Source organism: Episyrphus balteatus, chromosome 1, assembly GCF_945859705.1.
Source record: "Episyrphus balteatus chromosome 1, idEpiBalt1.1, whole genome shotgun sequence".
In the NCBI taxonomy this organism is placed as follows: Eukaryota; Metazoa; Arthropoda; class Insecta; order Diptera; family Syrphidae; genus Episyrphus; species Episyrphus balteatus.
This window is the reverse complement of record NC_079134.1, coordinates 102,762,139-102,784,732: the sequence shown is the minus strand read 5'-3', so window position 1 is coordinate 102,784,732 and position 22,594 is coordinate 102,762,139. Positions and strand designations below refer to the sequence as shown.

Here is a 22,594-nt window from a genome sequence, read left to right as displayed (position 1 = left end):
ACTATCTATCAAAGCACCCTAACAAACAAGAACTACCAGAGCAACAAAACTAAATTGCCGATACGAATTAGCAATAAAATAACAAACCAATTTGACGAATGATACTTCGATAAGTTCATGGTCACATATTATAAGACAGTTTCCCGATTTCGACTGTGAAGAGATAAAAGAATAAACTCTTTCAAATATAGCACTCTACTCAAATTTGTATACATAATTATGTGTTTTTTTTTTTTTTTTGAAGAGCCTTTACAAAACCTTTTTCGCTTTTGTTTGACATGTTAAAAAAAAACTTTAAAGTATAAATGTGCGCTGCCTAATTGTAGCTTCGATTCTAAAATTAACTATCACAATTATTTATTTCTTTAATCAAAAGGAACTGACAAAAAAGACACAAATAGAGTCTTTCCAAGTGAAAATTGCTGCTTTCTCGTTAGTGCTTTTTTTACAATCCGATAAGAAGAGGCTAATTAATTTCTTGTTGTATACAGTAATTTAACGCAATGCACTCGTAGTACTCTGGGATTCTGTCAGGCGGTGAGACCTATAAATTAAGTGTTTTCTGATCGTAATTGACGGAACAGTTGTTAAACGAGGAAAAACTAAGACATGCTCGAATTTAGTGAACACTGCAAAGTATTAAAAAATGATACTCTAGGAAGGTCAAGTTTAATCAAAATTGTATTGTTTTTTTTAACCTATAACTAAGCAAAGCTTATTTTCGATAGGTATGTTACTACCACAAGAAAAATATTTCCTGGGGAGGTTTTACTGAGCGAAGGGCCGACATTGATTATGCCAAACTGCAGTGAAAAGAGATGCACAAATTGTTTGCGGTTAACTTCAAAAGTTTGTAGGTAAGTTTTTGTAGATATAATTTTGTATTAGTTATTTTTCATCTATTTGGAGGCAGACATATCTTTTCAAAAAAGGAAATAAAATGTTAAATTATTATTTAAAAAATAATTGATTGTTTGAAAATCTCGTCTAAAATGCGCCTGAATGTCATATTTCAATTCCATGTTTTGTAATTCCATCGAAATTATATTAAAATCAAATTTCATTGAAAAGATGTTTCGCATGTTTTACATAAATCAAGCAATTTCCATGAGTTGAAATAGCTGAGGTTCAAGTATCAACCACTTAATTCTTTCGCACCCGTTGGAACATTGGCTTATATGCAAAAAGAATGAGCTTAAGCTCTATCTCACTTTTCAGTACATTTTCTTCAGATCTATCTCAAATGATGGATCTCCAGGAAATGTAAATGTACTAATAAGTGAAATAAGAGCTTATGCTCATTTTTATTGCATACGACCCATTACATATATCTCAGCAAAGGTTTAAACTACTAAGTCCAAGTTTGTAGTTTTACTGTTTTTAACTCTTTTTCTTACAGCAGTTTTGCAAACATTTGTATAAGTGCAGTTACATTTTTCGATTATTAATAGGTTTTGGTGTCACAGTTATTTCACAAATGAACTATTTTCTATTTTGGGCCATTTCCCTGGAGACCATCTTCGGCATAATATCTAAATTTCAATATTTGTTATTTTTTTGTAATAATAACAAGTAAAATAACTGTATTTAATAAAAACAAGCAAAAATGAGGCCAAATTTAACAGAAACATATGTTTTTTTTTGGGCTTGGGAAGGCTTTAATGCAAAATCCAAATAAATAAGAAAAATCCTTTAATTTTTTCAGATTTGTATCTATACTATATGTTGTGTCTCGAACTTTCGAAATTAAAAGAAAAGTCGATTTCTTAAAAAACAATAGAGAACTTATTTATTCTAATTTAAATGAGAAACTAAATAATATTTATTTTGACAAACAGAAATTAAAGCAATTGATAACTAGATTTATATGATTAGTTAAAGTATAAATTGAGTACAGTAGTTAATATACAACAATCTCCCACACTATTTTATTCATAATCTTGAAGATATTTTGGCCGCCGCGCCGTCGCACAGTGTGTCGTCCCTTTATGATAAATCACTTTTTTTTTGTTAAAAATTAATATTTTTGCTATTAAAATATAATTTAGAAGTGTCAACTCACATGAAAACATATTTATCTTAGAAAATAACCCAGGTTATGTATTCAAAATAAGCTCCGAAACATGAGTACCTCGGAAATCGAAAATATTTTGAGGAATTTATGGGAATCTTTGAGAGTGTATTTCACGTTTGGTAATTGTTTGAAAAATTTTGTTAATGTTATTTTGTTTATTTGAGTGTTGTTGTAAAACGTATAACAAAAAAAAATTAAATTTATAAAATTATATATGAGTTATTAAAATTTCTTTGATAAATGGCCAAAAAAAAAAATTTAATTTTAAAACTTAATTAAAAAAAAAAACATATAAAATCATATCGATAATTTTTTTATATTATTTTGCCTTAGGCCTATACTTAATATTGGCAAAGATTGGTCTGCTTCTGTTTGCGATTACCAGAGATATTCACATTTATGTGCTACGAGTCAAGTACTCAAAGTAATTCATTTTTTGAGAAACATCTTCAAGGGGATCACAAAAATGAAAAAATCGATGTTTTTAATAATTTTTAGCCATACACAAGTAACAAAAAGCTGTTTATGTAACCTCAAAAACTGTTAAAAAACGACATTTCAGATTTTCTAACGGGAATATTTCAAAAACGTGATATGATAGAATTTTTCTGACTTCGGATTCGAGTTCAGCACACCAAAAACCTTACGAAAAGTATATTTTTGTATATATATAAAAAAAAAAATTAATTTTGCTCACAAGTGGCTTCTTCAATAAATGTTAATTTCATAAATTATCTTCTTCTTCCTTTTTCTCGGCGCTGTTATGATCTCGATGTCGAGGGGATCATAACCTTCCCACGTTACTGCTTCACACTAGTGATCCGCCTGTGGGGTTCGCCGGGTTGACCTCAGAAATCGGCGGCAAGCCTCCCGGTTTTGTATTGTTCCGTTTCTGAGGCCAACTGAATGCTGGTGTTTTTGCATTTGCTTGTACCAGGAGTTTTTAGGCCTACCTTTTTTTTTATTTCGTGTTGGAACGTTATATGATATTGCTTTTTTGACGGGGTTCTCAGGATCTCTCCTTTGAACATGGCAATACCAACTGAGTCGGTCGTGTTCAATTTTTTGGGAGATGGTATTTTTAACATGAAGGCTTCCTCGGATCTTCGTACTTCTAATTCTATCAAGCTTTGTTATTCCTGCTGTCATGCGAAGCATCTTCATCTCAGCTGCCGTTAACTTACTCTCATACTTTTTGTACATTGTCCAACATTGTGAACCGTATGTGAGTGCTGGACGCACTTTCTTCGAATCGGAACAGGAATGTGGCTTGGTTCTATGTTGATTGGTTCTGTGTTGTTTGGTTCTATGTTGCTTGGTTCTATGTTGATTGGTTCTATGTTGCTCGGTTCTATCTCTGTATGTCTTCGATTTTCAGGAATGTTCATTGTCTCTATACCTGATTGTCTTCGAACTTGATCAAATCGAACTTGAATTTCATCTATACTTGGATCACTTCTTTTTGGTTGATCTCCTTGAATAGTAGTTTTCTTTTTCGGTAAAACCACTTCTGTTTTGTACAGTTGATTTATATGGCGTTTTATTACATACCCATTGTCGAGCTCGATTTCATAGTGCAGTTGACCAAACTTTTTCTTGACAACTCCAAATTTCTAAGCTGGCTTTCCGTTTGAGTAAATTCTTGACTGAACTCCATCTCCCACACTTAAATTCCGAATTGAGATGACTTTTTCGTTGGAAGATTTTTCATATATAACAGGACGTAGGCAATCTAATTTGATTCTCATCTCTCTTCCAAGATATTGTTGTGCTGAACTTTTACCATTTGATAAAGGTGTTGCTCTATAACGACATAATATTTCACGTTCTTTGTTATGTATTGAGCCTTCTTCTTCTGACATGGCGTTTAGTTTTGATTTTAATGTTTTAACATATATTTCGGCTAACCCGTTTGTGGCTGGATCGGATGTCCTGGCGCTATAAATGTTTGTATTATACCATTTTCCTTACAATATAATTTGAATTCATTGCTTTGAAAAATCGAAGCGTTATCTGATACAATAACTTTCGGTAGACCATGTGTTGCTACAATATTTGAAGAAATCTTATAGTTACCTCTGATGTAGGAGCTGAATATGTAACTTTGATTTCTGGCCACTTTGATTTTGCATCGATTAGGACGAAGAAATTATAACCTTGGAATGGACCCAAGGAATTTAGTTGTTCGGCATTTATTTTTTTGTTCGATAATGTTCGATGATATTCTTTTTTTTTTTTTGAAAATAAGTTTTCACCTCGTCGCCAATACTGAACTTTCGAAATTAAAAGAAAAGTCGATTTTTAAAAAAACAATAGAGAACTTATTTATTCTAATTTAAATGAGAAACTAAATAATATTTATTTTGACAAACAGAAATTAAAGCAATTGATAACTAGATTTTTATGATTAGTTAAAGTATAAATTGAGTACAGTATCTAATTAATATACAACACTATACCCCTTACTTGCCCTGTATCAAAGTGAAATTTTTGAAATTATTCTTGAATCACAAGGAAATCGAAAAAGAAATCCATTTTTAATAACCTATTACGTTTATTACATTGTTTTCTAGTTTTTCAAAAACGACTAAACCAATATTTGCATACTAAAAATTTTCAAAAAGTTAAAATAAAAAATTAAATAGTTTTCTGATTTTTTCCCAAGGAAATGAAAACACTTATGAGAACACTTTTTGAGAAATCTAGAAAAAAGTATAATAAACAATGCAATTTATATAAATAAAATAACATAAAGATTGAAGCAAATTACTGAAAGTACACTCACAAAAAGCCACTGTTAGGAATTCTTGAAATAAAATTTTTAAGAAGGTATACTGTATGCTTTAAAGATGGGTAGAAAAAAAAACTAACTATAACCAATTTCTTCTCATTATTTATTAAATACATACATATATAAGTTTTATCCGATATCACTTGTGCGCCTCCACAATAAATTAAAACAAAATAGCGAGACCTAAACAAATAAACAATACAACATTGTATCGATCTACAATGTTGGATCATAGCATATACCCTTCTGGTGTATTCTAATATTTATCTTGTAATAATAAACTACGACATCCAAGCATCCACTGTTAGATGCTGTGTCATCATTTTAAGTAGTAATAAACTTCGACACCCAAGCATCCGCTAGAGCAACTGTAAGATGCTGTGTCATCATTTTTAAACAAAGAACATTGTAACGATCCCCAGTTGGATCATTCCAAATATCAAAATTATAATTTAATCTTAAGTTGGCTTTCGCAGAAGATACATTAAATCTTAAGTGTACTTTCGGACGAGATACATGAAATCTTAAGTCGACCATCGAACAAGATACTTCGTATCTTTAGAAAACCTTTGAGATTCAAACTAATAAATTTATTTCTTTTTTAAAAAATATTTTAAAGAAGTTTAATTTAAAATTTATACACATATATGTATATATAAATATGGGTTACTCATAAAAATACATAAATATTAAAAAAACATGAGTAATTTTGCTTGCTTAGCGGACTCAACGACCTTGCGGCCGGCTGGAGGTCGTAATTTTTGTCAAAAAAGAAAAAATTAAAAACGAAATTGTAGGCCTGTGCAAGTTTGTCGCAATAATTTTTTCGATATTTATCACCAAAAAATAGATAATATCAAAAAGCAAATGTCATGTCCTAAATTTTTGACTTTTTCGATCAATATCTCGATAACAATGCATGGCATGATACCTACACAAAAAATGACTAGGAATCATTGGTAAAATTTTCGTATTTCGTCAGATAGCCGAGTTATTATCAAAAAACCAATTTTATCCTTTTTTTCAAAATGCGGAAAACGCTCATAGAAAATCTTGGTCGAAAACTTCAAGTTAAGCTTTTCTAGGAACCCCTACAACATTATCCAAAATTTAGCTTTCTCGGTTCATTAGCATTTCTAAGTCGTTTTTTTCGACGAAATGACTGGACTATTTTTCTCTCTACCGATGTGCAAAAGCCATGTGTTTATCAAAATAGGAACTAATTTTTGGTTCAATAATAATGATCCCGATAGAAAGCTGGATTATTTGTTGTTATTGTTTTACATGTATCTAAAATTGATTGATAGTCATTTTTAAATATTTTCTAATTTTTACTTGACTATTTTTTGTTCAAAAATACTCATTTGCTTAATTTCAACACAACAACACAAATTTTATTTTTGCATTAATTTCATCTATTTTTTTTTGTTACAGAAAATGTAAAATTTTCCTTCTTTGTGGAAGTTGCCTTTCGCACCACGAATTCGAATGTAATTTTTTTGAAAAACTGACTTGCATCCATCCCAATGATATTGCAGCTAATATGAATTCATACGGGACCCTTAAGTGTCTCCTCCTTAACGAAAATCCTAATACAAAACATGTTTTTGAACAGTTTTACAGCTTAGAATCCCACCAAGAAAAAAGAAGAGGGAGCAAAATTTGGTCAGAGAATTCAAAAACTGTAGTTAAACCTATTATTTCCTCGGGAATAATTCCTTTTTTTGGGCAAACAAAAAATATCGACGAAGAACTTATTCAACATATTTGTGGAGCGATTGACGTGAACAGTTTTGAAATACGTGCTCCTGACAACGGATCAATGCGTGCAATTTACTTAAAAGCTTCACTTCTGGCTCATCAGTGCGTTGCAAATACTTGCATTTCTATAGATGACAGTTATCAAATGAAGATCTATGCCAACTGCGAAATTGAGAAAGGAGATATGTTGACTTATTGTTATACGAATCCATTGTTGGTAATTGCTATACATTATGATATCAATAACAATTTACTTGAAGACATCTCTTTTAGAGCACGGAAGAACGTCGTTATTCGTTAATGATTGGAAAGTATTTTTTTTGCAATTGTGCTCGATGCGTTGATCCTACAGAACTAGGATCCCATATGAGTAGCCTAGTTTGCAATGCATGCCCAGACAAGGGCTTTATATTACATAAAGAAAAAAATTGGAGTTGTCAAAAATGTGGTTTTACAATGACAGCGGAAAATGTGGATGGCATTTTAAGTAGATCAAAGGAAGAGATACTCCTGGCAAAAGACGATATCCGAAAGTACGAGAATTTAATTGAAAAGTTCTATAAGGTCTTCCATCCAAACCATTATCTAATAATTGATCTTAAGCAGAATGTGGCGGCCTTATTGCGGACATTTCTAATGAATCCCATCTGTAGACCCGGGAAACTTGTGCTTGAAAGAAAAACCACATTATGTGAAGACATTTTGACAGTTCTTCGAATTATTCAACCTGGTATATCAAGATTGAAAGCCATTGCTTTGTATGAAATGTTTACCTCTTATGCAGAGTTGAATCGATTAAGATTTCATGAGAATGAGATCAATGAATTTGAATTATTGGTGAGTATAAAACAATTAATTTTTACTGAAATTTAGATAGAATTTTGTTTGTTTCTTATTTTATAGGAAATTCTCAAACAAGCCGAAACTATGCTTAGAGAAGCAATTCGAATGCTCCTGTATGAACCAGTTAACACACCAGAAGGGCAACTAACAAAAAGTATGCTGAAGGAGTTGCGAGACTTGCAAAACGACATGAAAATGTTATTCAATTGAAATACAGGAAACATTTTTTTTTTTGAAATATATAACAAAAAGTATGCTGAAGGAGTTGCGTGACTTGCAAAACGACATGAAAATGTTTTTCAATTGATATACAGAAAAATTTTTTTTTTAAAACATAGGTATACCTATACCTACGTACTTATACCTATTTTTACCGTCACTGAAAACATCCATCAACTTAATCTCTTACTTCTTTCAAAACCCGTCTAGTATCTTTTCATAAATTCCATAAAGTCATAACCATACATAGAAATATATATGTAATTGTCATTTATAATCCATTTAAATTAGCTTGAAAAGAGGCAAATAGCTAAATTAATTAGGTAAAAGCTGAATATTGGTGGAGATCTAAATTAAGGCATACCATTGAACATATAGCAAAAGTCCTGATCCCTATCTCCAAAGCCCAATCGGCAATATTGACAAAAGGGATGCCAATCTAGTTTTTTTTTATTATGTATCTGCTATTTGCAATCCGATCGCAAGATTCCGCCATAGGACGACACCTACCCTCATCGTTATAACAGTTGAGAGTTTTTTTTTCCTTAAAGTTAGTGTGCAAGGAAACAGTTTGCCGCTAGGTTGCCTGGTGACATCCTCCCAAGGCATAGGGTTGCCACGCCACTCTTTGAAAAAAGAGCAAGTTCATTTAAACTTATCGGGCATTTTATCTGAATATAATAGTATATGTATTCAGCTGGATCCACTCCACACTAGGTTGACCGACTCGTTCAACAAACGTCCCAAATCGACTAACCTGAACAGTTAAACATTTCCAAATTATTCTAACTGATGCATACAGGGCATATCTGAGGCTACACATCAATTGACCCAGTTTGCTAAATTTTAACTATTCATTATGTCGATTTGGAACGTATGTTGAACGTGTTGATCAACCTAGCGTGTATCAAGTCTTACTTCCCCTTACAAAAAACATCATTTTTAATTGAATCGTTTATTTTCAAAAGGAGAAAAGTTCATTTTACAAATTTTTTCCGAAAAAACAAAAGACTGGATAGAATTTGTTTTGTGAAGACTATTCCCCAGATTTGTGACTGGGTTACTTTAACTTGCAACACGACGAAAATAGTTTGGTGAATATTCTTTAAAAAATTAGTTATTTTCATTTTTTTAATATGTATACATACATACATCTGAAAAAACAAAATAATAAAATGGACTTATCTCCTTTTGAAAATAAACGATTCAATTTTAGTGTTACGTAGCTATAATCCATAAAATATAGCATTTACAAGAACCTAACGTTTGTAGTATATCCTTTTCATAGACACTAAGCTTTTTCAAAACTTCAGCATTTAAAATTCTGAATTAACAACTCAGTTTAAGAATCGCTGCAACAAAAAGCCCTTGTGGAGAGTTTTCTCGCAACATAATAAAATTTTATGAATGAATATCTTTTTCATTGGTAAATTCTTGCGCATGCTAATTCCAGCTAGAAAATTCCTTTATAAATAAGTTTCGTATTCTTACTGTATTTTATGGATAGCTAAAGTATTTCAAAAATGCGGGAAACATTTCGATTTTGTGACAATTTTGTTTCTGAAGATGAACTCTAATGGTCAGTTCAAAATTGTCTTTAATCGAAAGAACATCGTGGCGCGGTACGTTGCTGAACTCCTCTCTAGTTTTTCAAAGTAACGAAGCGGTGTTTTGTGTTTATAAAAGTTAATTTTTTTACCTCTTGTTTTTATTTATTCGAAAAGTCACAAAATTCTGTGTACGAAATAAAATCAGATAAGTGCCAAAAAAATCGCTAATGTTGAAATAATAATAAAAAGTAATAAATACAAATTTTTTGAGTTTATGTTAAAGAAAAGAAAAATACAGATGAAGTGAATATTTATATGATCACATTTACATTTTAAGAGCAAAGCCGGTTAAATGTTCGGGTATGTTTTACTCCATCATGAATTTCCTTTTACCATAAAACATAAGGAGTGAATATAATAAAAAATGTTACATATTTTCTCGCCCGCAAACCTCATTTTTAGGATCTTTTAGCAATAATTTTCTTATGACTCCATCTGTTGTTGTTATTATGATCAAATTTAACTGCATCACACTTGTTGGAAGTAATATTGGGGATGTTTGTTTAATTGCCCCCAAAAATATGCAAACGTATAAAATAAATTAAATCACTATTTATTTTTCAAATTCAGCTATGGCTGAGAACTTATGAGCTTATCTTTAATTTTCTGGCAGGTAGAGTAAAAAAAGGTTCTATGGGTCATAAAAAATACTTTAATTGGTTCTAAAATGACTTTTTCTTACAAAAAAAGTTATACAAAAACTTTTTGGTAGCAGTTAACTGATATAAAAAGTTTAAGTTAGCTGAAATCCTCGATTTAAAAAAAAAATTAAACTCAAATTAATAAAATTCCTTATCTGTTTTACTGCGCGAAATGAAATACAACAAGATAAAAGATTAAACTAAAAACAGTCAAATGGATGTTTTTAAGTACTTCACTTTTTTATATTGTGTTTGTGTCCATACTTTAATCTTCAAAAACGTCACTATGTATTTTCATGTGGGTAAAAGTACTTCTGACAGAACATGAAAAAATGTCTAGTTACATTGATTACACAGCCACACAAAAAAATTATTCTGACCATGTTCATTAAATAATATTTTTTTTTTACGGTGGCTGAAACCCAATCCGAAGTTTATTTTATCTCACAACGTCAGGTTTTCGACATTACCTCAAAAGAAGTAAATACTTTTTAAGGTTATCTAAAAACTCGACGTGAGCTTCAGCGACAAAAAAAAATGTAATTAACATAGTCTCACCCCCAGGTCAGAACTTTTTTTATCTTGGATATGTGTGGGCTGTCACATATTTCTAAAAAAAATATTCTTAGGTTTTTAATCTTCTTATTAGATGAAAATAAAATGATCTCTGACACCCCCCTTGTATCCACGTTGTTTTTATTCGATACTGAGCAATGTTATTTCGTATTATCATTACTCGTTTTAAGTTTTTTGCGCATTATAGCCAGCCTTATGAGATTGTGTGTTTCGCTCACTCGGATATGCAATTTTGAAATTACATACGTCATGTAAGCTCAAGCCTATTAATTATAGAAAGGCTGCGCTGCTGGGTTTTGTTAATATAGGTTAAAGCACATGCGAGCTCATGTCTATTATAGTTGGGCCTTAAGACTAAAAAATCTATCCAGATTGTTCGCAGAACAAGCTCGTTCTTCGTTAAATTTCAAGATATTTTTAGCTTTCGTTGAACAACCACTACTTGTCTTACTAATTTATGTTGGTATGTTATTTGAAACTTAATATGTTAATCACATAAAAAGTGATTAACAAAAACATGGCTTTAGCTGGTATATAAAAATTAGTTTAGACAATAACATTAAGTTGTCTGTCAGGTTAAAAAAGTGCCTTTAAAAAAATATTAAGCTTAAGAGTTAGTTTGTTTAAGAAAATTCATTTAAAATGAGGTAGCGGTATTAAGTGCAGCTTTTAAATAAAGATAAAGATTATCATAGCAATTTCCATTTAGGATGTTTAGGAGTTGAGAGTGTGAAAGCACGTAGTTACCAAGAAATTTAAGTCTGTATCCTTTGAAAATAGGGCATAGCCCAATGAAATGAAAAGTATTTTCAGATGCATCGAGGTTACAAAGTGTGCATATCCCATTGGTGTCTCTTTGGAAAGCCCTTCCATTGATACTTAGAAGTCCACAGCGAGCCTTCAAGATGAGACTGATCATATCCCGAGGGTTCGTATCATCGAAATAGTTTGGTATTCCAGTGTACAAAAAATTACAGTACTCGTCATGGAATTGGGATAAATTCCACTCATTTATATCTATATTGAAAGTGAAATCTATAGACGTTTCGTGAAAAAGGTCTAACCATTCTTTCGCCCAGAAGATGCTCTTTCTTATCACAGCTTCAGATAAAATTCTAGGAAGCCTATCATTAGACAGAGACATGGTTCTTCGTATCTAAGAAAAGTGCAGTTTTAAAGTTGTGAGAAAAGCCTTAGGCAGACCAGTTTCGATTTGAAGAGCATAGTTCGGCTTGTTATCCGGTAGAAGAAAACATCGTTTTATAAAAAACCATTGTAATTTTTCGAGTTGACTACGTTTACGGTATCTCCATACTTGACCGCAGTACAACATAATAGACCTAGATGCAGCATCGTAAATTTTGAACTTTGTTGAGTGTTGGACATATTTATTACGCAGAAGTTTTGACCATGTAGAATTAATTGAGTTTTTTTGATGATTCATTCAAATTGTTCATACCAGGACATGTTATAATTAAAAACAACACCGAGATATTTGTAGTGATTCGCAACTGTTATTTCGGTGTCATTGAAAAACCATTTTTCACTAGCAGCTCTACGTCCGCCATTTCGAAAAAAAACTATTTCAGATTTAGCAAGGTTACGAGTAACTTCAAGATTCCAGTTCAGTTGTTGCAATATGTTATAAAGCTATTGATGAGTTGTTGTAGGTTGGCTGGGTTATCAGATAAAAGCACAATATCATCGGCATAAAGTAGAATATTCAGCGCTTGTCCTTCTATAAACAGTCCAACAGGAAAATAGGCGTGTAAATCATTTAAAAATAGAACAAACAAGAGCGCACTTAAGACACAACCCTGCCTTACAGCTTTGTTAGTGGAAAAGAACTCAGTGGAGCCTATACCATCCCAAACAGCAGCAGCAGTATCACAGTAGAGTAGATTACATCAACCATTTTCGTTGAGATTCCCAGTGCTGAAAGCTTGTGAAACAAGGTATTTCTGTCGACGTTATCAAATGCAGCTTTGAGGTCAATGAAAAATGCATATAGTTTCTTTTTCTCATTGAGTTGAAGCTGTATAAGACACGACAAATTATATACTTGGTCTACAGTAGAGTAGTTATTTCTGTAGGCAGCTTGAAATTCGGTGATAATGTTATTTTCTTCAACCCAAGTCGTAAGTCTTTTTAATAAAATGGAGGTGTATAATTTATAAAGTGTGTCGAGAAAAGACAGTCCTCTATAGTTAGACACTAGGTTAGCATCTCCTTTCTTAAAAACGGGGTATATGATTGATTTTTTGAACGAACTTGGTACGCTTTCAGAATCAAAAATATCAACAAAAAGCTTATGTATTTCAAAAATCAGAGACGGAGTCGCGTTTTTGTAGAATTCATATGGTATTCCATCCATACCTGGAGTTTTTAAATTTTTGGACAATGATATCGCAGAATAAACTTCATCTAACTCAATTGGACAATCCAACTGTGGTACTTGAATTGCAACAAGTTCAGAGTTGAATGAAGCACTATCAAGTGTGACTGTAAGTAATTTCTGGAAATGTGTCTTGAATTCATCAGCTAGAACAACTGTTGTCGTTCTAAACGTATCCCCACGTATCTCTTTAGCAACCTTCCACCTTATCCTTGAACCCTCTGCCAATATCTCCAATATCTTCAATAAATTCTAAAAAAGAGTTACAGTTGGAGTCGCAGGTGGAATCTTTGGAACGTCGTTGATTTTCAACAAAAGTTGGAGGGATGGAGTGGCAGTCTACATTTCCATTTATTCCAGTCCTTACATTGAAGTCCCCCCCAAGAATGAAATTGGTAGAACCAAATTCCGAGAAAAAGTTTTTGAGAGTTAGGAAATCCCTTTTCCAATTATTACAATTCAAAAAAATTGGTATTAAACTAAGATGGTTCCCAGCAAAACCCACAAAAAATTTTTCAAAGTTCTTGCGCGTTTGATTATTATAATTTTTCAATTTGTTACAAAATTAAGAACAAAAAACGAATTTTTAAAGATTTTCTCGATTTTTGGACCTCAAATATCTATTAAACGGTTAGATAAACGAATAAAGTGGTTTTTTTTTGTAGAGCGTTCAATTTCCTACAAGGATATGTAAAGAAATTTGCTAAAAAGTCAATTACTTAAAAAAATTATTTTTTTTCTATTAGAAGTTTGATGCAAAAATGGAAAATTGCGAAGCGGAGGACCTTCCCATTAATATAAAGAGCTCATATTTGGTGTGTATAATCTAGAGGTGTCTAGCAATCTATTTTTCGGAGTACAAAATAAAAAAAAAAAGAATTTCGATTTTTTTGACCCACCCTAATATACAGGGTGATTCAGGAGTAATGTGCCAAAAAGCTAGAGCGTGTAGGTTAGGTCGAGACAAGAAAAAAATCTTATGGGGGGGGGGGTCTGTTCCCCTTCGTTTAGCGGGGAGTGGCAATTTAAAAAAATTTTGATTTTAAAAATTAATTTTTCAAAAACTGTGCCATAAAATGGCTTTGTTTAAAAGTTTTGTAAGAGACTAATATTTTGGCTTTACAAAAAAGTACAGCACGTTATTGTAAGTATAACCGTTGATTTTTAATAATTTTTTTCCAAATTAAGTCAATTTTTTTTTAAATTGCCCCTCCCCGCTAAACGAAGGGGAATAGACCCCCCCTCCCACACGATTTTTTTCTTGTCTTGACCTAACCTACACGCTCTAGCTTTTTGGCACATTACTCCTGAATCACCCTGTATATGTAGGTATAATGAATTGGATTTAAAAAATATAAGAAATCTGGCGTCGCGATCCGATACGATCATCTTGACCTAAAACGAAGCAAATAAAACAGTTTGTTTGTGAACGAAAGTGAAAAAACGCAACTAGCTATCAAAGGGTTTCTGTTTTGTGTGTTTGTTTTTTTTGTGTTAATTGTTGTATTTATGTAAGTTCCTTGAAATATGAGAAGAATTTGTTTAAAAGAATATTTTTCACTTTAACAACTATTTGTATTGGTACACGGTTAAAAATTCTGGAGTATTTTTTAATACAGCTCTTGTATTAAAGCAATTTCCAATACAAAAAATATTACATTTTAATACTTCAAAAATATTAAAACTATTTTAAATCTTTTTTGTATTAAATTTCAATATTTAAGTATTAAGTATACTACTTGTAATACAAAAATTATTAGAAAATAATCTCCGTGGGTTAAATTCTAATCTTGTATTGAATTTTAATACCGCTGTATTAGATTTTAATATTTTTGTATTATATTTGACTATATTGTATTACATTTTAATATAATTATATTACATTTAAATATAATTGTATTAAAATATAATAAAAATTTACTAAAAACTAATATAAAAAGTATTAAATTGTAGTACGAGAATATTAAATTTTAATCAAACGTCAGCAGCTACAGTACACATAATAAGGTAATATATTCCGAACCTTGTCACAATTTGTTTGTCAAAAATGGGAACAATCTGACAGGTCGCCCTTTAATTTTTATATTTCACAGTAAATAGAAAATTTGTTTTTTTTTTTTTTAATTTATAAAATATCATTTGAAAAAATTATAAATTAAAAAATAACAAATTTTCTTCGTGTTTTTTTCGCGGAAAATGGTGAATAATTGTTAACAAATTAGTGGTGTGCGTGGTTTTTCGTTTTTTGTGCGTTTTTCGTCGGTAAATAAAAGAAATCAAGGGGCACGGTAGTGCCCAGCCAAGTTCTCTAGCAACTTTGGCACTACACCCTTATTTACAGGAAACAACTCAGGCCATTTTCGACCCCCCTCTAACTTCCACACCAAAGATGCTAGAAATTTCAAACTCACTACATTTGTTGAGCTGGTCGAAACCAAACACCTCACAAAATTTCAGCCTCCTACGATGAGTAGTTTCTGAGATATAGGGCTTCAAAAATCGCAAAAACCGTAACTGACTCACTGACTCACTGATTCACTGACTCACTGACTCACTGACTCACTGACAGATCATCAAAATTATGGAGTACTTCCCGATATCGTAGAAACTTGAAATTTTACACGGTGATAGGACTTGTGGTGTATACAAAGGAAAAAATCGAAAATTTGAGATTTTCAATTCAGGGGGCGTGGCATCCGCCCATTTCCGCTGAATTTTCATCAAATATTATAGAGCACTTCTGATAGTCGTAGAATCTTGAAACTTGGTAGAATGGTAGAGCTGGTAGTTTATACAAAGGAAAAAATTTAAAATTTGAGAATTTCAGCCAGGGGGCGTGGCAACCGCCCATTTCCGCTGAATTTTCATCAAATATTATAGAGTGCTTCTGGTTATCGTAGAATCTTGAAATTTGGTAGAATGTTAGAGCTGGTTGTTTATACAAATTAAAAAATTTAAAATTTGAGAATTTCAGCCAGGGGGCGTGGCAACTGCCTATTTCCGGTGAATTTTCATCAAATATTATAGAGCATTTCTAACTTTCGTAGAACATTCACATTTGGTAGAATGGTAGACCTGGGAGTTTATACAAAAGAAAAAAATTTAAATTTGACAATTTTAGACAAGGGTCATGGTAACCGCCCATTTTCTCTGAGCAATACCTTGCAAAAAGTAGTGAAATCACAACAAAAACATTACTGTTAAAAAAAGAGCCAAGTTCTTCTATGTTGAAGTTATGCTAGCACAAAAAGTACTGAAATGTAAAAGTGTACCAAGTTCTAAAGCTTGGCTTTAAATTTGTATACATAAAATGTTGATTGTTTACTTGGCAATTTTTCAAATAGCTTTAAAAATCGGTAATTTAAAAAAAAATTGTCAAGAGAACAATCAACATTTTATTTATACAAATTTAAAGCCAAGCTTTAGAACTTGGTACACTTTTACATTTCAGTACTTTTTGTGCTAGCATAACTTCAACATAGAAGAACTTGGCTCTTTTTTTAACAGTAATGTTTTTGTTGTGATAAGATTTACGGTAGCTGACATTGGTCGGCGAATTATTATGTTTTTATTTGTACTGTGGTCAGCAGTAGCCATTTTAAAAATGCAAAAAATCCATTGTTTGGGGTACCTTTTCTAAAAAAAAAAATTAAATTAAAATTTGTAAATTTGTACTAATTTGAAGGCGCTTTGTGTTTTTTCGAGGCAAAGTGCATACATTGCAGATGAATTTTGATCGGCAATAAGATTTTACATGCCACAGTTTGTGAAACAAATAAAATAGAGACAATATTATCACCATTATTATATTAGTTATGATTAATATTTATTTTCAATAATGAATTTAGGAAAAGAATACATATTATTGACTTTAAATACATTTGGTATTGAATTGAACTATTTTTGTATTATCTTTTAATCAAATACTTATTAGAAATTAATATAATGAGATTAAATTTTAATATGTAATACATGAAATTTAATACATTTGGTATTAAATTCTAATATAAACTGTATTATTTTTTAATAAAACTATATTAAATTTTAATACATTTTCTATTGACCAAAAAATTTTAATATTTATCATGTATTAAATTCTAATACATTTCTGGTGTAGACCTATATGTAACCCAAAAAGTATTGAAAAATACTCCAGAATTTTTAATTGTGTATGAAAAAGAAAGAGTTTAAGATAGCAGCTATATACTGCACACCAAGGCGATCCCCGACAGAAGATGACTATACAGATCTATTAAATCTTCTTGGGCATAACTTTCTTGTTGGTGGAGACTTCAATGCGAAACACACCCATTAGGGTTCAAGACTTATATCAACAAAAGGCAAAAGACTTTTCCAAGCAGGCCGTAAATACAATTGCGAATTCTATTCCTCTAGGTCGCCAACTTACTGGCCTTCCGATACTAACAAAATACCAAACCTTATTGACTTTTTCGTAGCTAAAGGAATCAAACGAAATCACATTAGTGTCGAAGGTAATTATGACTTGTCATCAGATCATACTCCAGTGATTCTATCACTAAGTGAATCGGAAGTAATAGAAAAAAATAATCCAAAGCTTGTAAATAAGAAAACAAACTGGAGTGATTTTAGAGAAAGGCTTTTAAGTTTTATAAATTTAAGATCTCGAGCAAATTGACCATGAAGTGGAAAAATTTATTGCTGATGTGCAACAGGCCGCTGAAGAAAGTACTCCAACATTTTCTAATAGAAGACAAAATGAAATAAAATATCCTTTAGAGATAAGAGAGTTGATAATAGAGAAAAGAAGAGCTCGAAGAAAATGGCAAAATACTAGATTTCCAACAATCTTAAAAAACAAATTTATAAATTCAAGAATGATTCACTCAGTACATTCCTAAAGAATTTAACGACTGATGCTTCAACCGATTTTTCGCTATGGAAAGCAGCCAAGCGCCTGAAAAGACTGCAGTCTCTGATTCCAATTGACTACCAAAACCAATAATATTTTTTTTTTCTTTTATTTTCTCATTTTTTTTCTCGTCGGTTCGAATCCCAACGAAAGCCTTAATATTTTTTTTTTTTCTAATTTAAATTTTTGTTTCTTGTTTTTAATTTAATTTTTAATTTTTTTTGTTTTGTTTTTAATTTAATTTTTAATTTTTTTGTTTTTAATTTTAACTTCTAATTTTCAATTTAATTTATTTTTTGTAATTTTTGTCTGCTTTAGTAGCTTTATAATGGTTTGTTCAGCTAAAAATTGCCCTGAAGGTCCTTCTTCGTCCCTTTTTGCATGTTTTGGACCATGTGGTAATCTGTACCATGCAAAGTGCATTGGCTCAACTAATGCATTTATTGAAAAGATTGTAAATTCTAAGTTCGCTTATTGGTACTGTACAGATTGTCGTAAACTTTCTCTTTCCCAACTGGCATTTAAAATGTCTTCCTTTAAAATTGACATTACAAAACTCTCTAAAGGATTCCAAGAACTGCTCAATGCTTTCAACATTGCAGTATCTAATCTAAGTTCGTTTTCTCTCACCAATGAAATGATAGACAGCTCGACTTCTACTGAAGATCTAGTCCCCGTTCAAATGTTCAAAAATAAGTAAGCCTGGTAGTTTTATATCGTCTTTCAAAATTATAACGAATCCGAAATACTTTGATTCTATTTGTGATGTTAACATCTGGCCATCAGAAACATTAGTAAAAGAATTTAATAATAACAATAAAAAACAATCCCATTCAGCCAAAATTCCATCGGCAAAAAACTCAAACGGCTCACCCTCTTTTACCAAAACGTAAGAGGGCTCCGTAGTAAAACAGCAGATATTTTTAGGAACTCTCAAGCATTCCCTCATGATATATTTATTTTGACTGAAACTTGGCTTAATTCAAGTTTCTTGGACACAGAACTTTTTTCTCAAGAATTCTTAGTTTATAGAAAAGATCGTCATATTGGAGTTGCAAAAGAACTAGGAGGGGGTGTTCTCGTTGCTGTACGAAATAAAATTGTTCCTTCACCCGTTTCTTTCCCTTTCAAACTTTCACTTGAATTAATTTGTGTGAAGCTTTCTTTTGAAACTAGATTCGTATACATTATCAATGTATATATTCCCCCAAAAAGCTCGAACGTTGTTTATACTGAACTTTCTATGGCAATAGATTATATAATGGACTTGTCTTGCTTCAATAGCAACATTTTACTTGTAGGAGATTTTAACTTACCACACATTGATTGGATTCTTTCTGAAGATGAGTCCTGTCAAGAAGCTTCTTTGACTTCTTCACAAACTGAACTTGCTTTTCTAGATAAAATTATTACTGCGGACTTACAGCAAATAAGCTGTATTAAGAACTCAAAAAATCGAATTCTCGATTTGGTCTTTTCTTCTGACGCTATTAGTACTCTTGTCCTAGAGTCTAGTTCAGGAATCACTAATATAGATCATTACCACCCCCCTTTGGATATTTTCCTTGACTTAAGCAATCATGTTATTGAAAATAGTAATGCGTTCGATTGCTCGTATACTCCTGACTTCAGAAAAGCTAATTTTCAGTTGCTATGTGAAGATTTAAATAATTCTGGTATTAATACTATATCAACGTATACTAATATTGATGAAGCAGTTATCAGTTTTTATAGCATCCTTAACAACTGCATTAATAACACTATCCCTCTCAAAATTTCTAAACAAAGTAATTTCAACCATGCATGGTACACTAAAGAACTGCGAACACTTAGGAATAGAAGAAACAGAGCATGGAAAACCTATTTAAAATCTCTTTCTTTAACTGATCACAACGATTATATTGCAATTTTCGAAGATTTTAAGATTCTCTCTAATACTCTATATACCAATTATATAAACGAAATGGCTTCTTCTTTGAAAGGAGATCCTAAATCGTTTTGGAAATTTGTGAACACGAAGAAAAACTCTGATGGCTATCCTGTTAATTTTATCCATGAAAACTTGTTGTTGCAAACACCATCTGACATTTGCAATGCCTTCGCTAATAACTTTCGCAACTCTTTTGTTGATACACCTTTTGATGTTGATGAAGATTATTTTAAATGTCTACATACCTATGCCCAAACGAGTTGTAACAATATTCCTGTGCAGCATGACACAGTTTTAGATCTTCTTTCATCGCTAAAAGATGATTATTCATCTGGTCCAGATGCCATTCCCCCAATTCTTTTAAAAAAGTGTAGGAACACATTAGTTCAGCCCCTTCTCTTTTTGTTCGAGCTGTCCCTCAAATCAGGGAAATTTCCGTGTCTATGGAAGAAATCATTTCTTACTCCAATTTTTAAAAAAGGTGATAAGACATTAATTACCAACTATAGACCTATTTCCAAACTATCTTGCATTCCGAAGGTCTTTGAACAAGTTGTTTGTGAGAGTATCGCTTTTTTCAGTAAAAATCTTATATGTGAGCAGCAGCACGGGTTTGTAAGAAAAAGATCAACTGTAACAAACCTGCTCACCTTTCTTCATAAATGTTCAAATGCATTAGAGCAGGGAAGGGAAGTAGACTGCGTATACACAGACTTTTCAAAGGCATTTGATCAGCTTAGTCATAAAGTCATCATTTTTAAACTTAAAAGTTTTGGGTTTCCGCCATTTTTCATAGCGTGGGTAGAATCATACCTTATTGATAGGTCCTATCAGGTAAAATTTAGAAACTGTCTTTCAGATTCTTTCATTGCTCACTCAGGTGTTCCTCAAGGAAGCCACCTGGGCCCTTTTTTATTCATTCTCTCTATAAATGATGTAACATCATGCATGCGTTCGAGTGAAATTTTAATATTTGCTGACGACATGAAGATATTTAAAATAATTAAATCTAACGATGATCACGTTCTTTTGCAGAACGATATTAATAGTTTTAGTGTTTGGTGTGAAAAAAATGGTCTAACACTTAACCCAGTTAAATGCCAGACAATTACTTTTTCTAGGAAACGATTTCCGAGTGTTTTTGATTATTGCATTTTGCAACAGCAACTTTGTCGAGTTGACCGTTTCAGGGACTTGGGTGTTCACTTTAGCTCAAATTTAGAATTCACTGAACACATCAATTACATTATAAATAAAGCTAACTCTATGCTCGGTTTTATTAAACGTTGGGCAAAGGAATTTAATGACCCCTATGTTACACTTTCCTTATATAATTCTTACGTTCGACCCCATCTTGAATATGCTTCGCAAGTTTGGACTTCATTTTATGAAATTCACAAAAGCCGTATTGAACAGGGGCGTATACAGGTTTGCTTCTTGGGGGGGGTCATGCCAATTTTTTTTTTTTTTTTTCAAAAGTTTTGATAGCAGGCATAAACCTGAAAATGGACTTTTTGAATTATTAAACATTAAAATTTGTGCGTCTTGCATTTCGAATCGAAAAGTTCCGAATGTAGTTCTAAAAATAACCAAACAAAAACGGTATGAGATTCGTTTAAGTTTAGCGTTAAGCCTTAAAGCCTAGAACGCTGCTGATGTGAAACGAAATTTTTCGTCGGTCTCCACGAGGACAACGAAATGCTTGCGAAATCTGGAGAGAAAAATACTCAAAAATTGCAAAACATAAATGAAAAAAAGCAAACACGCATCGCAGAAAGACATGCAGTTACAAAATGAACAACAAAAACAAACAAAAAAACTCAAAATGTCATTTTTCCACACACAATGAATGTCCCCGGCAATTGTTTGTGTGCGAAAAAGAAGTTTAGATTTTCAATTTCGTTGTGCCGAACAGCGTACTACAGAACGAAAAGTTGAACGAAATTTTTGGTTTACCATTTCGTTGTTTCATTTTTGTATGGGATTTTTCGTTTCTTATCAGCAGCGTACTAGGCTTTAATTTTGACCAATTGAGGCTATCCTCTCCTAAAAATAAAATGTACTGTACGAGTACTTCGATTGAATAATTTGCCTTAAAACAACTGTTCATTGTTTTCCGCTAGCCCAGAAAGTTAATATAAAAATCGTTTTTACTTAATAACAGTTTTAACTTTTGAATTAAAAGTCTTCCTAACCTCAGGCAAACGAATCACAAAGTTTTGTAAAAAAAATTGCATTGAAAATATAATTTTTTTTAAATTTTGTTTTAAAATTGTATGGGAATTTAAAATACCTCTATTAAAATAGTAAAGACAAAAAAAATAATTTTGGCAATATTTTGGAATTCGTCCGTTTTCAGGTATCTATTAATCAGCGGTTTACAACATAAAAAACATTCAGTTGTATTTATTAGATTAAGCCCTGCTTTTTCAATCGTCAGATAGACTATCAGAAGAATAAATATCACTATAAAAAAACTTTTATTCCTAGGAATAAGCTCTAACTTAGGTTTATCTAACTATTCAAAAAATTAGCCCTAAGTGATATTTAATAATAATATTCAAATTGCCTTAGATAAGGTTGCTTACATTGCTTCTATAATTGGCTGGCCATTGATGATTAACAAATCGATAGTTGCTTCAAAAAATGCAACAGATCTAGCAAATTTAGTATGTACAAAATACTGTTATATTCTGTAAGCAAACAAAATTCACCAAATTTTATCAGACGAATGTATTGAACTGGAACATTGCAAAAAACTAAAAAGATTTGAGAAATGATATCCTTCTTTAACATTTTGCCGATGACGAATTTTATCAACAGAATTGACCTCCACACAGCAAGGCCACAGAAAGCTTCCCTA

The 22,594-nt window shown here is 31.7% G+C and overlaps 2 protein-coding genes across 3 annotated transcripts in view; both read left to right on the top strand.

Moving 5' to 3' along the window:
* Positions 1–333: 333 nt before the first annotated feature.
* On the top strand, positions 334–7,923 carry LOC129907853 (SET domain-containing protein SmydA-8). The gene is made up of 5 exons (XM_055984268.1): positions 334–662; positions 729–857; positions 6,300–6,843; positions 6,900–7,463; positions 7,530–7,923. Exons 1-5 carry the CDS (start codon positions 610–612, stop codon positions 7,677–7,679), a joined length of 1,440 nt encoding a protein of 479 aa, XP_055840243.1. The 5' UTR covers positions 334–609; the 3' UTR covers positions 7,680–7,923.
* A 990-nt stretch (positions 7,924–8,913) lies between these two features.
* Positions 8,914–22,594, top strand: part of LOC129907855 (neuropeptide CCHamide-1 receptor) — a 153,816-nt gene continuing 140,135 nt past the window's right edge. For both annotated transcript variants that reach the window (XM_055984270.1, XM_055984269.1), the window contains exon 1: positions 8,914–9,598. The gene's annotated coding sequence lies outside the window, so the exon portion shown is untranslated. The remainder of the gene's footprint in view (positions 9,599–22,594) is intronic.

Bases quoted from the DNA above. Each gene is read 5' to 3' on its own strand.
- LOC129907853 (XM_055984268.1), top strand. From the start codon at position 610: ATGCTCGAATTTAGTGAACACTGCAAAGTATTAAAAAATGATACTCTA. The intron at 6,844-6,899 runs GTAATTGCTATA...CATCTCTTTTAG, and splicing joins GTTATACGAATCCATTGTTG to AGCACGGAAGAACGTCGTTA. The intron at 7,464-7,529 runs GTGAGTATAAAA...CTTATTTTATAG, and splicing joins TCAATGAATTTGAATTATTG to GAAATTCTCAAACAAGCCGA.